Below are 17,042 nucleotides of genomic sequence, written 5' to 3'. Positions count from 1 at the left end.
ATCAGTCACCTTCACCTAATACCTAAAATAAATCTTTATTGAAAACCATATTACTCTTGCCCTGTGTTTATTCCTCCACTTCCACACACAAACTCCCCCTCCTGCATATTCTCCTCTGCTGCTGCTCCCACCTGCCTTCTTGGTAAGAGCACCTATTTGCAAGCCTTAGGGCCTCTGCCCCCAGGAGAGGTCCCCACATGGACCTGGGCACAGCGGTGCCACTGTCATGAGATGTTACAGCTTTATGAACAGTTATTCTTAGGGTTCCACTGATTTTAAGAAGAAACCCAAGTTAAAATGCATGGCATGCTCAAGAGATGGGTCCCGTCACCAAAGACATATGGAGAGTGATCAGTGGCCAGGTTAAAATGTGAAGAAGTTTTAATTATCTTGGTCAAATTCCGAGTAGAAAAATGTCCATTTCACTCTCTACCACCAGTGATTTTAACACCTAGACTAAGAGGAACACCTTTCCTTCCTTTTTTTCTCTGGGGAAAACGTGACAGACCAGGCGAAGTTTTCACTTCCCATTGCACAGCAGGACAGAAGGTCTTCAGCGCAAAAGACCATCATTGGAGTGAGTCAATATTTTAAAAGTACGTATGTATGCCTCCAAGTGGTTCACGGGCACGGTATTAATGCAAGCCTGGCTCGTTTGAGGCCAGGACACTGGTTTAGTTAACAGACCTCAACCCAGCCAAGAAGACGTGGGCTCACCCGTAGGTGGAACAAGGCTGGCAGGACGGGGCACGCTTCTCCTCAGCAGTGGGGAGACAGGGACAGGTTTATACCATCCAGCAACCACACCCAAGACCCAGTTTCACAAGGACCATCCCCAAATGAAATGTTCTTTAGCCCTCTGTCGTGTCAATAGGACTGTTGACACTGACAAAGAGTAACAAAACCTGGTGAAGTGTGTGATGTGGGGAAAGCAGAGAAACTTTCAGTGTCACAGCAGGAAGCAGAAAGAGAAGCATTTAGAAGTCAATGCAATTAGCAGCACTCATTAAACTCAGAAATGGACCGAAGAAGGGCTGCGGAGACTTCCCCCACTACCTCACTCCTGCTCGCAAACAGTCTTTGCTGTGCCAGAGAAGCCTCCTAACACCAGGCATGGCATTTTCCAACAGGGATTCACACAAATATTAATAACACGTTTCAGAGTAGCAACCCCAAAGGCGGAGACTGACCTCCTGAGGCAGCTCCAGCTTGGAGCGGTCAGTTCCCTCCTTGGACTGCAGCCCCATCAGGTAGGGAACGGGAGCGTCCAGAAAATGCAGGAGAGAGGCAGGAAGGATGGGGACATACACGTGCTGCCACTGAAACGGGAACAGCAGCGTTGTGATCCCCTCTGCCACTGTCATCAAACGCTGATAATCTAGACAGGGAGAGAGAGAGACAGACACTGAATTATCTTTCTGTTTCACTTTTGAAATCTGGTTGGCAAGGACATCAGCGACAAAACAAGACAGAAACCATGTTTATGTGGTAAGATGTTCTTTTGAAAAGAAGACAGTACTTAAAAACCTTAAACATTGTTTAATTCATCAAAACTCATTACCCCCAGGAAGAAACTGCTGAGCATAAATATTCATATCTTATCTAGATCTATTCCATCATTAAATTCATTTATTAAAAGGATACCAAAAGTTCCCTCTATAGTACAAGATAATAATACTCTAATTCTACAAAAATTTTCCCTTTTTACAAGGGAAAAGGAGGAGAAAGAAATGAACTTCAAGGAAACATTGTGGTTTCTCACTTGCTCCTGCCTGTCTGCTTCTGCTCCACTTGCTACTACTTCTAAGGCTGAGTGTACTTTCCAGAAGACTTGCCTTGGCCACATACCAGCAGAAGTTTACACTCCCTACGTATTTAAAAGCACTGCTTTTAAGTAAAGCCCAAACAGAAGCCTAACAGAAATTTAGTTCTCAAAAACATTCTGTATAGCTAGCATATTTATATTGCATTACTTTCCCAAATTTGTATTTAATCCACTAGTTCACTGCTTTGCAATGTTTTGGTTCAAGTAAACACATGGTGCATTATTTTTTAAATTAAAATTTAATTTGATCCAGCTGAGCTGCAAGAATATTTCAGAGTTTGGATAAGAGCACATTATTTCTCAAATATCCAGCTGGCATGATGCAATACCACAACCTATTTATTAATATAAATGAGGGAATCTAAATTTGAGAACACAGTTTAAAAAAAAAACAAACCAAACCCACACGTTGGTATTAAAGTGGTGGTCATCCTTACAGAGAACCTCAAACTGCAGACAATCCATCAGGAAACAGGTAAAGACCCCTGGGTCTTGTAAGCTGCTGGTGAATATGAAACCAGATGATTGCCTCTACTCCATATTACAGCAGCTGCTGCATTAATTACAACTTCCCCCAAATTTCTAAGAAATGAAAGTACTTAAACCACAATTCCTTAGGAATCTTAACTTATCATGAAGCAGCAGCACATCTCATTTAACAGTAGTGGTTAAAGACAGGAACACCAAAGTGCAGGTTTGTAAGTGACTCTGAACTTGGATGAGGTGCATGGCACAGACAAGAGGGGGAGTCAGTTCCGATTCCTGTCCTGGGCCTCCGCCACATGTGAAAGCTGCTCTTCACTATTTGCAAAAGGAGTTGTTCCCCCCAGCTTCGCCGCATGGGTACATCGTCAGAAACCAGCAAAAGTGGCAGAAGGGATATCTCTTCCATGGCTGTATCCAAAACCAGTTATCAGTGCCAGGCAAGCGTCACAAGCTTTGCCTTGAGCAACCAAAAGACCTTCACTCTCACCAAGGCCAGACGCAGATCCTTGGAAACACTTGGGTTGTTGCCCATCTCTCCTAGCCCTTCTGCCCCACTCCATGAAATTAAAGATACAGGTATGAACACTCTGGGTTTGAGTGGGGTAAGAAGGCTTTTTTCCTACAGCCCCACTGACTGCTTCTGCCTGGATAGGAACCCAGCCTGGCCCTTGCTGTTTCCTGAACAAGCCAGCCTGATACCCTGGCAGACATCAGCAACAGCAAAAGCACTGTCATCTGACACTACTCAGCTATTAGGAGGTCACTGGGAAGATGCACTTGAATAAATATGCAAATTGAAACAACAAATTACATAACCCATTCTCCTTCTTGCTAGCACCTCTCTGTGGAAAACCAGCCTCGATCTGCAGAAGGTCAGCTGGCAGGGCAAAAACATTTTTCATCTTGTCTTACTAATAGCTAGTCACTCAATCTTCAAAATTATTTTCACTCATGCAAGTCAGTTGCAAGGTTACACCTCAAAACCATTCCCAGCTACAGATCAGTCATTTATGAATCCCTCCCTATGCAATGGTCTATAATTATACATGTCTATTGGCTGTCTTGTTGAGGAGCACTTATACAAACTCAACTTACAACACCTACTGGTGAAGCTTAGGCATCTCATAACATTTCGTAAGGTTAAAAAAAAAAATCAAATACAGAAAGTAGCATGTCTTAGTATGCATGAGACGATTTCAAAGTCTGTTCTGATCTACATAGCCATGTGAAATAACAGGTCTTCAGAGCAAAGCTGCAAGTATCTTTTTGGATAAGGGCATTCAACTCTGGAAATGCATGCTCACTTTTCTTTGATGCTACTGATAATATTTAACATGGTCACTAGCACAAGTTTTGTAAGCAATTTGCTATAAGGAAAGCTGTTTTTAAAAAAAAAAAAAACACAAAAAACTAGCACTGACCAAATTATTAGGCTAATTGTTACCATCTAGCAATGCTTGTTAGCAATTAGCAGAGATAAAAGACATTTATGTACCCAGCATCTTTCGCTGAAGAGAAGGAAGTTCCCAGGTTCCTCCATCAAAATCATACTAAAAAACCTGGAAATAGTTCTTCTGATATTTGTTTAATGATGTAAGAAACTCTAGTTACTTTGTATTTACTTTCAAGCCTGTACAAGGTTAGGCACCTATCCTATAAGGCACAAAGTCTTTTTTGATGGAGAGATTCTTGTACCTATCAGCATCTGACAGAAGCTTAAGTGGTTACTGAGGACAACCTAGAAACAAAGGATTCCTCCATTTCCCCAAACCAGAGAGAGAAAAAGGGGAGGCAGAACAGAAAAAAAGGAAGGAGGGAAAGAATGGAAGCGGATGGAAAAAACAGGGTTTGTATAGATTCTGTGTGCTTGCATCAAGGGGGAGAGCATTTCCAGATCCTATCCCGCCATCACTACTAGACTTAGATAACAACCTCCAACTGCAAGCCAAGTTTTGCCTGTTATTTTATGAATGACAGGCCCAGGTAGGAAAACTATTCTCTGATCCTACTCTAACCTTTAGAGCTAGAATAGGGGATTAGATAGTATTTGCTAGTTTAGGGAGTGTCTTTTGAGAAAGGCCTGTCTGTTGAGCAGAGCGAGGACACGACAGTCCTGTTTCCAATCCATCTGACATCAAGAAACATCCGGAAAAAGATACAAAAAGTAAAAACACTGCCTGGGTGACATCCACAGAAGGTCACAAACTCAGAGTGATGAATGCCTCAAACCAAGGCAATTTCCTGAGACCTGTGAAATAAATCCCTTCCTCCTCTCAGGGCTCACCCACCTCATGTGGCATATGCCACGCTGAAAGCAGTGAAAGGTCCTGCGATGCCAACAAGGCTACTACTGACTGCTTTAAATGCACGAGCAGAAGGTCACAGCCCACGGTGATGGCCCACAGCAGCAGCTGGTGCCAACAGAGCAAAGATGTGACCTGTGCAAAATCATCCCCAGGTACAGAAATTAGTAGCAGACAGTGGAGACCTAAGCCTAGGGTGCTGCCTCCCCTTCTCTTTGCTGTGCAGCCCGGGACAGTGGAGAAAGGACCCAGAAGATCTGGAGACTTACTGAATGTCCCAAACACCAGATGTGTTTCTCTGCAGCATGCAGATGGGCTTTTAGCTTTAAATTTCTCTTACCCTGGATCTCCTTTCCATCTGATTGCTCCATCTCTCTTACATGCATTGCCGTATCACTCTCTTACTTTCCGTTTTGATTTCTCCCCACTCCCAAAGCGATGGCAGCTTGTACTACAGTATTTATTTTGCTTGGGAGCTACACCTGCAGCCCTCAGCCTGCCTTCTTGGGACAGGGAACTATCCTGTGTTCTCCAGCACAGGGAACACCACCAAGCACAGCCCCTACAGCAAGTTCTTCGTGTTCGCAGTTAAATCTCTAATTTGTACACACAACATTTTCCAGGAGAAACTGCTCAAGGAGCATAATCCCAGAACAAAGTGGCCCCTATGGCTTCTATTGCAACTCCTGCCTCCTAACAACCGCTTAGCTGGATTTGGCACAGGTCTGTCTCTCACACTTAACCTTCTCCCTAAGTGAAGAAGAGAGCAACAGAGTCAAGTTCAAAGACTCTGGATCCAACCTCTTTTTCTGGCAGCATCTGCGGGGGCCCTTGGCCAAGTCCCTGCATCTGACTGCCCTGCGCAGGACAAGTAACCGCAGCGGGGACCCGCTCTGCCGCAGGTCGGCAGTTCTGCTATGCGAGTGCCATGTTTCAGCCATGCTTTGCAAAGGTCTGGTAACGTTCACATGGCTCACAAGATACAACGTAATGCTTAAAATGCAAACCCCGAGAGATTCCTAGATAATTACAAATCACTATTTTGTGCTGGAGATGGAAATGGTTTCAGCATTTGAACATGAATTCACTATAAATGTTTTTCTAAAAGAGGACAAAATTTGACAAATACTTGTATTGATGTTGATTCTCCAAAATACAATAACAGGACAACAACCAATCCGCACAGTATTACAACAGATACTGTGCACGCAGAAATACCTATCCCAAAAAGCTTAAAGTCCAAACACAGGCAGTGACTGAGAAAACAAAACAAAATAATCCTTCTCTTTTCATTTTACAGATTGGGTATAGAAGCTCTGAGATGTTAAGCAATTCACAAACCTCAACATAAAAATTACTTTTCCTGCTACAAAGGAGTCTGATATCTCAAAAACCTCCTATGCTGCAGCAAAGCAAAACCAAGATCCTTTGAGAGGGGAGAGGGACACCAATGTTACCACTGCCCAGAACAGCTAAGGCCTCCCTCATTCAGGTGCTACCTGAATCTTTGGTCGTAATCAAACAGAAGAGAATTTCACCTGGAACCTTCTCAGCAAATGCCCAACCACAGGATTTTTGAGTATAAGACACGTGTAAGAGCATACACACGCTCAAACCAGAAACAGCGTTCTTGCTGTGATCAGTACACTGTTATTCCAGTTTCAACACACCCAGCCTTCCTGATGAAAGAACAGCTTGGCAGTTTTCCAACTCTCTGTTCCAGTAACCTACCAAAGCTAAGGTAGAAAGCAGAGCTGGAGTCTCAGCCTGGATCTTCTAAATCCAGTACGATGCTTTAAAAATAGACTGTGCTTTCTCTTTCTTTTCCTTTTTAAGTCCCGCTTTACATACAATTTGAAAGCACTTGGAAGCATTTGAAAAGATGGGTTACCTGGACACCACTTGCTTTCCTCTACTGCTTTTTGAACATGCATAAAGTATAACTGCAGCTTTGCAAAGCCACGTATTTAAATATGTGGCCTGGAAGATGATAATCAGATGATGTTCTCAAAGAGCATCTTATCAAAAGGAACAAAACAATTCTAAGCAATAGTTTTACACAAAACAAAGCCAACAACAGAGGGCAAAAAAATAAATCAATGAACCTTAATGAATAAGAGCTAATTCTTCAGAGGGAAACACCTGAACCAGCTTTAAAACATTCTCCTGACTAATAGTTTTTTCACATGCTACCTCTTCAGTCAAAGTATTATAAGCAATTGCTGTTCAACTACTGCTTTCTGTAACAAGGGATGGATTAGCTGAACGAGGTATATTGGAAAAACTGGAAAATAAAAAGTAATATTTTGCTTTGAGGTCTGAGCATGAGTCAGGCACGGTGCACAACAGTCATGAAACCTGTCTAGGGGCTTGGTACCTTCAGATCTGTAATGTTTATATATAGCATACTGCAGATGAAAAAGAAAATCTGAAATTCACATCTGAAACAAAAATTGTTTATGAAAGCAAAGGTTTTCAAATCAGATCTCAATAGCTCCACAGAAGCAACGCATATAAGTGTCACAGACTTCAAAGCACCTTGGAAGCTTCCACCTTTCATCTGGTTTGTATACCGGCAGCTGCGATGACTGACAAGCCAGACCAGGTGATTTTCAAGAGATGTTCAGATAAAACGCACAAAAAACACTTCAGGAAATGTTTATTCACCATAGAAATCACCTTGCACCAATGCTGCCTTCAGGGAACTCGGACAGGTCGGTGACACGGGGTTGTAACCAGCAGACCGTCCTGGGGAAATAACCCACAGCATCTCAACGCCCTTTATGCCCAACAGAAGAGTGGATTTACCAGTGAGTGATACAGCACGAGTTACAAAATAAAAGCAGAGTGGCAATTTATGCAAAACTGAAAATACATATTTTCTTAAACAGGACGATCAAGACGAGTCTGCATCTAATTGCCTGAACTAAGAATTGGCCTCTCAGACTGGGGGTCAGCTCTGCCCCAAGGGAAACATCCCGAGGCTGATATTCACCAAGGCCAATTCTTCCCATTTTCCCTCATTGGCAAATGCTTAATGGAAAAAAAAATCACTTCAATAAATTTCCATTTATATGATTTATCCATGTCACAGCCTGCCATCGGTGGTTCAGCATAAATTAGTTTATGATTAAGAGCCGCCTTAAGAATTAATTCACAGGAAAACTTGAATTGGCTCCCATTGCCGGCATGGTTAAGCCTCCAAGAGCAGGGCAAAAGTCTGTGACAAAGCTGACAAGACAACAGCAGGACACGTGAAGATGCTCCCGGTGACACAGGGAGCCCCTTGCTTGTCCCTGCGGCCGCTGGGGCAGAGCAGCCTCCCTGGCGGGCAGCAGCTCTGCGCCAGGGCAGCAGGGTGGTGGGGAGGGCACACACCCCAGCAGGTAACAACTTTGCTCAAGACTGCCGTGTTATTTATAACTAGCGTTTGCCATAGTTGGAATGTAAAGGCCTAATTTAACTTTCTTCCAACCCGCCCCATTCTTAAAAGGTAAAGATGTTTTATAATGGAAAATAATAAGACCCAATTAAAAAAAGTGGAGAGGTGGTGGAGTGTTTGTGGGTGTGTGCATAGTGTTAAAAGCAGTTGCCCCATCTTCCTCTGCAGCTGATTTTGAATACAAACAGGAGTAGGGTGGTGGTACAGACCTGTACTATCTCCTTGTTTCCAGATGCTTTAAAAACTTGACTTTTCAGGCCATATTGACTTCAGCCAACAAAACTGAGCAACTTTTAATTAAAGAACAGTTTTGTCTTTTCACCTAAGTTAAAAATGAAGAGTATATTTGATTCTCTGATTATTCTATCCAATTACTTGTCTCCTTTCCAGGGGAACACGCACTGCAGTCTCCTCTGACTCTGGTGCTGCTGAAGCCCTAAACCCAGGTCTCTTTCACAGCATAGACACATTTTGTCCCTATGTAAATTGTTCTCTGCAACAGCTTCCCATTAGTTTTGATGAATACCAGTGTGGAGTGCAACTATTTAAATGAGTGGAAGAACACAGGCTTTCTACATAACTATTTGGTGTAAAAATGCTTTAAAAGGCAAACACATCATGTGTGTATTCATTTTAAAAAATCTCCCCCAAAACAGACTTTGTAAGAAACATCTTTCAGACACCACCTTTTTCTAGGTGATGACTATATATATGCATAGTCATTTGTATTATAATTTCTAAGATTGAAAAAAAAATGCAAATAATATTTCAATCTTTAAGGAGCAATTACTCAAGCCCTTTGAAAAACAACTTGGGGAAAGCTCAAAATTATAATGAATAGAAACAGCCTAAGCTCTAAGAAGTTTATCTTTGTCTCTTCCACACGTTCTCTCTCATGTTTAAATCCCTAGAAAGGCAGACATACAAAATGGATTGCCAAGGTTTCCACAGAGCCCACAGTTTAATTCATCTCTCTCCAGCAGACATCTCATGCCAGTGGCATTTTGTTACCGATCCTTGGGAAATTGTAGCAGCTATTGCAGAGTGTTATTAGCTTGGACACTGCTGGGAACCTGGACATTCACAATACTCTTACATCTCCACGGTTGCATGGGAGACCTGTGCTCTGAATAAAATAAAGGGCACTTGCAAGAGTATTAATTTCTACGATTGAATAAACGATAATAAAACTACAACAGCAAGTCTGTTTCATAAATGAAAGTCTGTAAGCCCCAAGCTTACACAACGTTAGATGTGTGCTACACCGTGTGCCTTGTTTAGTGATAACAAATATGACTCTGTATCAGTTTTTTCTGCTTTATTGGGAGTCTAGTAGTTCTCATGCCCTTCCTTTGAAAGTCACAGGAACACATCATAATCCAAGCTTTGATTTTTAGAGGATGAAGTTTATAAGGCTGCAATCCAAAGACTGCACCCTGAAGAATTGCAGGGGAAAAATATCTAATCCCCTCCCTTGGTTTTCAAAGCCCCATTGTTAAAATTTGGCCCTATTTAAAGTTAAAAGTATTCTCTATAGGCAGGAAGATGTAACCTGAAGCCACAGGAGTTCTGCTTCTACTACTTTCAGGTACAGCTTTCTGTATCACCCTTGCAGGCCAAAGCCGGCACTTACAGCAGTCTATTACATCTACCCACCAACAGTGATTTTGATTAACTCCCTGGAAGTCCACACCGTCTCCATTAACAGTAAGGACTTGCCTTTTCAGTCTTGCCATTTAGGACGCAAGCACAGGTCTCTGCCAGTTCCCAGGCTATCCTTGCCTTGTTCCGCGTTTTGCCCTAACACTGCCACAGCACCGTTTGCTGCTCCCAAGCTCCACAGACGTTTCACAGCTCCAGACTGAAATGCTTTTGCACCAGAAGGACATAATTAATTATCCACACCGGTGGTTCCCAAACTCTGATTTGTAAAGCCATGATAATAGCTCCTTAGCACCCGGCTGCTTCAAAGTTTAAACCATAAACTTGAGGCAAATTGAGGATCAAGGTAGTTGCCTGCAGTCCAAAACGTTTGGAAACAAAAAAGCTTAAAAAGTGAGCTCAAAAAATGAGCTCATCATTCCTCTACATCAGTGTCTCCACCACTGTGCTTGACCACCACAGCTGCAAAGTGAAGTTACAGTCCACTGCAATCCCTTCACTCTCCCAAAGTGATGGGATACCACTCACCCGTAAAACACCATGAACAGAGCAACTAGATATCCAAAGTTGACAGTAGCAGCCATGGCACAAACAGCTACCAATTGGTCCTGTCTCCACCGCAGAGCTGAGCCAGACACTCTTGTGTCATGCTGGGAACGTGTCCAGGGCAAGCTGGGTAAAGTCACCCGACACCCTCACCTCTTCATTTAGTTGGATGCCTTTCTTCAGGCTGCTGGTAACATTATGCCTCAGCTGCAGGGTTAAAAATAAACTTTTTCATCATCAACTACTAGTTCACTAGAGAAAAACCACTCCAGAAAAGCCAGTACAGTCTCTGTGCAACCTCCCTGCCAGCCCTTCGCTGCTGTTTCCACCAGCTAGGTGCAACTCCACCTGACTACAATCTTTTCACCAGGCAGCCCACTGCCCACGCTTGCCTATAAAGTTTAGAACTAAAGCTGTTCGGCCAGTTGTTCCCAGTGTTTGCAGTCTTCATATCCGTCCTGCTCTTTCTTGGCCGCGAAAAGTAATCTGCCTTTAGTGGACAGATGTTTAGTGAGAAGTTTCAGGTTCTCTGCAGACGGCCAGCAGGCTCATTGTATGTTCAGGGTTGTGCAACAATTTGTATTTTTCACTCAACTTTCCAAAAGAAGTCTTTATTCTTTAAAAAGAGGAACAATTATTTTGGCAAACTTGAATTAAAAGCTTCCTTCCAACAAGGCTAGGAGAACCACAAAAAAAGTCAGCTTACATTTCCCACATGTGTTATTAGCAGCGCTCTCACTGAAATAGTTTGGTGAACTGAAGTAGGTTTTGGTCTAGTGCTCTGATTTCTTGAGTATGGTAGCATTTCAGTGAATTCTGACTTTGGGTTCATAATGCTGTCTTGCTTGAAATTGCACCTTGTGGATGCAAGACCATCTTCTGCTAATCTCTCGTTGAATTTGGGAAAGTTGCAGGAAGGCCAGGCCACTGGAAACACAGTCCAGCGAGTCCACCCTCTTTAAAGCAGAAGGGGAAGGAAGGACAAATTTGCAAAATCACTCTTTCATTTGTTACTTTGGAACAACAGATACATAAGCCAAAAACTTCTCTTCATCTTTTGCCTTGAAAGAACTTGGGAGTTAAGAAAGTGTTTCCCCCTGATGGATCTCAAAGCTTAGAGAGGAGACTTCAGTGGTATCTAGCCTAGTTATAACTCAAATAGGAGAAGAGCTGCTTTGTTTTCCTCTTTCAGGAATTGCAAGACTGACATTTAAAAGAAGCCGCAGTGCACAATTAGCCAAGCACCCAGCTATCAGGATATGCCAAAAGCGAGGCTTTGCACTTGACCTCCACTCCACATTCCTCACCTCTGGGAACCAGCATTACGATGCTATTTACATAATCACAGTATTTCCCTAATACAATTCTATGCTTTTCCCCATGCACCATCAAGTTGTGTTTATATTAGATAGGGAAGTAATGGTCACGTCAAGGACATCCCTAGAGTCACCAATAATAGCGGAAGAGTGGCAGGGGGTGGGAGGGCGGGGGGGAAATATCTGAATTTTGGAGTGTAGAAAGGATTAATTCTCACTATCTCATTTTTCTTTAAAAAAAACCCACAGTGCAAACCCTTAAATTATAGCCATTAATTGGAAGAAAAACACTTATTTATCTAACTTCTGGTGGCACTGAAAATCGAGTCAAAATTATTTAGTGGATATTTTGTATCTGTCTCAAGGACTATTACAAAAGTAATGCATATGCAGGTTGCTATCCATCTGCACAATATATTACTAAGATGTAATCTGAGAAGCAGATTTTTCCTAATGCTACTACTGTACAGTAAAAAAAAAAAAAAAATCTCAGTTTTCAGTCAGTTCATAAGCAGGGACGAGGGTTGGAATGATGAGCAGGGATGGGGAGGCATTGCAGTGGTGTTGCTGCTTAATGTCAAACCCCAGTGTCAAGTGGCAAAGGCAGCATGATTCAAACTGAGGAAGAAAGGAGTAAGCACACACACACAGAAGCAGAAGGGAGGGGAAAAGCAGCCTAATCAAAACTAACAGCAGGATTTCTGCTCACACTTCAAACCGAGAGCAGATAAAGCCCTTCATTTTCAGTTCCTGAAAGCAAACCCCTGGAGTCCATATGGAGAAGTGCTCTGCAAAGAACTAGCAATTCTTTGAATTCAGTCATTTGCAGAAGAACTACCCTTCTTCCACCTCCCTGAACATTTTTCCCCATTCTCAGTCATTTAGTCATTAGTATTACTATTACACACTTGCTGACCTTTTCTTTTATATAACAAACCCAAGCATTCACTTTTGGAGCCTGAAGTTCGTTACCCGTACTCATTTTAGACTATTTCCCATCCCCTCTCTCCTCTCCACTTCCAGCTGTCTGTTGCTTGAACCACATCTCTTGAGAAGTCTAGGTATTCAGCATCTTTTCTTCTTTTCGTTAAAAGGTACACATACCTTCTGGCTTCATGTTGTTCATTCTAGTCTGATGAAACAACCCCCCCAAACTTTTTCCCTGATGCACAATTTCCTAATTTAGCGTCAGCATCACAGAGGCCACTTGGGAACCCAGATAATATAGACAGGCATCCAGTGAGCCTTCGAGGAACCTCCAAAAGGTCTGGACAACCCCTTTAAAGTCAGCAGGAACTTGAACTCGACTTGTTCGAGCACTCTGGTGCATCGCAACAGTTGCAACACATAACTTTTGGTAACAAAGTATCACCAGGGCCAGACTCACAGCAACCAACATCATACGGGAAAGAGTATCAGGGGTGTAAAACCTCAGAGCACGCCCAGCGTTAAGTCAAGATTCCCAAAACTTGTAGCGGAGTATTGCACTATTACAGAAAGACACAACCAAAAGAGAAAAGGTACACACCAGATGTTCAAGAGCTTGCTGGCAGACTTCAACATGGACAGGCTCTGCGCAAGCAGCTTCTGCCGATGTAGCTAGCCTTTGCCAGTTGCAATCTTAAGTGTCTCAAAAAGAAGCACCAGCATCCTTGCCAGAAAAGTTCCCAAATATCTCAAGTAAGACTACAAAGGGATGCCCTGTAACTCCACTCAGTTCCAACCCAGCATTAAAACTTCAGCCTCTAAGTGCTAAAAAACTCTCAGTGCTTTAACCAGAATGTATCCATATTGGGGGGGGGGGGGGGGATCTCAGCGAACTTCAATATGCTGCTGAAATTTTAAAAAGAAAGTAGCAAGAGTGTCTTCTGCAAGATGTATTACTTTCTGCTGGTATTTTTGTGGAAGATAGGATTAGTTTCATGCTGTCTTGCAGCATGATCAAGGGCAATGTAAGGATAATAATTAAGTGAGTTCTATTGCTAGCTGTCACAAGTGATAAATATAATGCATAATTAAACAAGCAGCACCTAGACTGCCTGGAGGAAACAATTATTTAGTGCTTTCATTAGGACAGACTCGTTTCTCTCACATTTTTTCATTACATTCTCACATTTAACAAATCCGCTGAAAATCATCAGCTTTGTATTAGCTCCTGTGGCTGCAGCTGCCCAGGAACTGCCTGCTGGGAACAGACCCAACGTGCATCACCGGACAAGTGCCCACCTTGTGAGTACAGAAGGATCTGCATCTCCAGAAGAACGCAGGTGAACACCTGGACCAGGTTCTCCAGGCCCAGCAGCTCGAAGACCTCCCGCAGCGGGTAGTCAGACAGCGGCAGCTCGTTGGGCCCAGGTCTCTGGCAAATGATGGGCTCGTAAACCCCGTAAAACTTCAGCGACCTCCCGGGGGGCGGCAGGGGCACCTCGTAGAGGATGTTGTGGATGTAGCTCTCCAGGGGCAGAGGTGGCGGCTGCTGGGAGGTCACCGCCTTATAGAGCTGGACCAGGAACTTCTTGCAGGCTTGCATGAAGGGCAGAGGGGTGATGAGGCATATGCATTTGGAGACGTACAGCGTGTCTCTGCTGATGTCGTAGGAGTTGTACCGCTGGAGCTTGGCAAGGGACGTGGCGTCACCCTCGTCGATGCTGCTGGCCAGGGAGTCCATGCTGCACGAGGAGGAGGCGCAGACGCTGCTGTATTGCTCTGCATTGTGCATCTGGTAGAGCGTTTGCATGGCCGTGCAGATCTGCTTGCTCGTGACCTCCTCGTAGAACGTGAGCACAAACCCATACGTACGAGAGCCATCTTCTCTGGTGATGATGAATGAATGGAGCTGTGGATCTCTGTTATCTGCCTGCGTCCTGAAAGACAGCCCTTTGGGCATACACAGCTAAGAAAAGAGAAAACAAATAGATTTAGTTATCTACGCTACAATTTTATTTTGTTACTTTTGCTTTACAGGCACATTCTTTTTATCCACTGCATCATAACAAGCCATTTATCATTAAACACAATGCCCCTGAAAAGAAGCCCAAGAACAAACAGCCTAAAACTGATGCTACTTAAAAAAAGAGGTAGACATGACTGAAGAAAGGAAAACACCCTCCAAAATGACCTATCTATTAAGTGGTTACGACTCATTTTCATTACTTTGTGAAATTATTTTCACTACTGAATAGTCTTTGTCTCATTTACTTAAGCATCATGTAAAAACACCCAGTTCTGTTCTCATTCGCATATATTGTGCCCACAGTACTCTCAAATCAGAGCCAAGGAAGCATCTTATACCACTGAATTCAAATTACATAGACTTCTTGAAATTCTTTGATCTTCCCTAATTTTCTTAAAAGAAAAAACAAAACAATTGACTGACAACTATTACACTTACTTTCTTCCTTAAATGCTACAAAATAGCTTAGATTGGAAGAAGGGGGTGGGAGGGGAGGGAGGGAAACACCCCAAATCTATGAAAGCCTTGTTTTTTATTTACCACTCAGCAAAATCTTTTGCAGTGATTCTACTACACTGGGTGTTTCTCTGAAACACAGCCCTAGTGATAACTTGAGGCATTTTTCCAGGCATTCCTCAGGAATTCTATCAGCCATCTAATACAAAATAACAAACATCCAGCAAAACTTGTTTTGAATGTGCATCAGCATGAAACTCCTTATGTTCTAGCTAAATCAGTATGTTTATAAACGAAGAACTAAAGCTTCCATTGTACCTTCCTTCCATCTGAAGAAATAAAAGGAAAGAAGAAAGGGAGAGCCTTCAAAGTGCTCCTCCTGTTCCAAAAGGCAACTTCCAAAGAAGCCAACTTTCCCAAGGGATGTGAGCCTGCACGTGACTGAGTGCATCCCCTAATGTCTCGCCTTGACCAGGAGTAAATTCTTGTGATGGTGGAAGAGGTCAAGAGAAATAATTGTATATTTTCAGGCACATCCTACCCTGAACTTCACCAGTGCACCTTGCAGGAGACCATTCGACAGCCTGATAAAGCTGCTACAAGCCCAGCTAGGATTTAGGCAAGTGGTCCAGATTCACTTCACAACATGCTAGCAAGCCCCTAAGTTATCTAGGGCAGCTCTTCTGTATTGCTCTAAAAGGTCACGTACAGGGAAATAAGTAGCCTGGAGTTGGTAGAAGAATTTAATTCAATTGATGGGCTTTGCTGACATCAACCATGAAATTGCAGCTTGAACCATTTTTGAACAGCAGCCACATTTCCATTCAAAAGGTTTATAGTTTTTATCAAGGCATTAACAGCAGTGCCGTGGTTATGGCTTCTCCAATAAAGTAGTAGTAAAAAAAATCCTTGTTTCACACTTTATTTAAATTTATTCTGCACAATATCTCTTATCCTCATTTTTTGGCAGGCTTGCTTAATAAAAATTTATTTCTAGAATGTGGGCATTCAATAGCAGCTATAGCTTTATCAAATCCAATCAGGCCAAAATAATAGGTTTTAATCTCAACACTATCAAAGATTATATTTTCCTCACTTTACAGAAGAATATCTGGATAAGCAAATTATATGTACTGGTACAATCAAGAACAGATAAGCATCAGGGAAATTCAGACTGGCTAAGACAGTTTCAGAAGGCTCTTTTAAATAAATTGCCTCCAAGTCTTAATTATTATTCCCTCGTCCTTTATATACCGAGTATACACACACAAAGGGACACCCATCTATTAAGCTTCAGCCACGGCCCGGCATATGCAGAATATTGACATTTTAAGACCCTAGCTGCAAACCCTGGCACAGAGACTGCCACTGTTACACCTACAAGAGGACACAGAAAAAGGCAGAGAAAGAAAGAAGATGGGAAAGCATTGAGGCAGGGAAGAATGACCAAGAGTCACTTAAGAAGCTAAGATCAAAAGGAAGGGCCTGTGCTCATTTTCCAGCAATACAGAAAGCTTCAAATTTGCAGTTAATGCATGAAAACTTTCATCTTAGCGCCTTAGACATCAATCACTTCCCATCTTGTCTGTGTTTGTCACATGTGCCACAGGAGAGTGTTGGGGAAGAGCGGCTTGGGACGTGCTAAGGCGGTTGAAAGCTTTGCCTGCTGGTGAAGCTGGCTGACTAACGGCAAGAAGGCAGCCAGTCACCTTTATTGCATCTTTGTACAAACACAGAAAACTATCCAAGATTACTGATCAAAGGACAGGATTTTGGTTTTCAGAGCACTTTACTATTTATATTTAAACATATCCATCAGCAGAAAAATGTGGAATTAAATCATACTTGCAATAAGGCTTATAATCAACACAGTTTGGAAAAACAAAAGGAAGCTGCACAAACACAGACAAAAAGATACGAGCTAATCTGTACCCCATCTCTAGAAGTGATGGGTAGGAGACACCCTTTTCCTAAACACGGAGGCAGGACACAGATACACACACACACACATTGTAATCCCTCCCTCCTTCCTCCCAGCCATCATCAGTTGCAG

At 42.8% G+C, this 17,042-nt stretch overlaps 1 protein-coding gene across 6 annotated transcripts in view; it reads right to left on the bottom strand.

Annotated features, from left to right (window-relative positions):
- DENND5B (DENN domain containing 5B) overlaps positions 1-17,042 on the bottom strand; it is a 119,765-nt gene that overhangs the window by 43,805 nt on the left and 58,918 nt on the right. For all 6 annotated transcript variants that reach the window (XM_030040812.1, XM_030040813.1, XM_030040816.1 and 3 more), the window contains 2 exons: positions 13,807-14,473; positions 1,191-1,378 (listed from right to left, as the gene is read on the bottom strand). In XM_030040812.1, the coding sequence (XP_029896672.1) occupies positions 1,191-1,378; positions 13,807-14,473 (855 nt within the window). The remainder of the gene's footprint in view (positions 1-1,190; positions 1,379-13,806; positions 14,474-17,042) is intronic.

This window comes from Aquila chrysaetos, chromosome 17 (assembly GCF_900496995.4).
Source record: "Aquila chrysaetos chrysaetos chromosome 17, bAquChr1.4, whole genome shotgun sequence".
Lineage (NCBI taxonomy): Eukaryota > Metazoa > Chordata > Aves > Accipitriformes > Accipitridae > Aquila > Aquila chrysaetos.
This window is presented reverse-complemented; position numbering and strand designations above follow the sequence as displayed.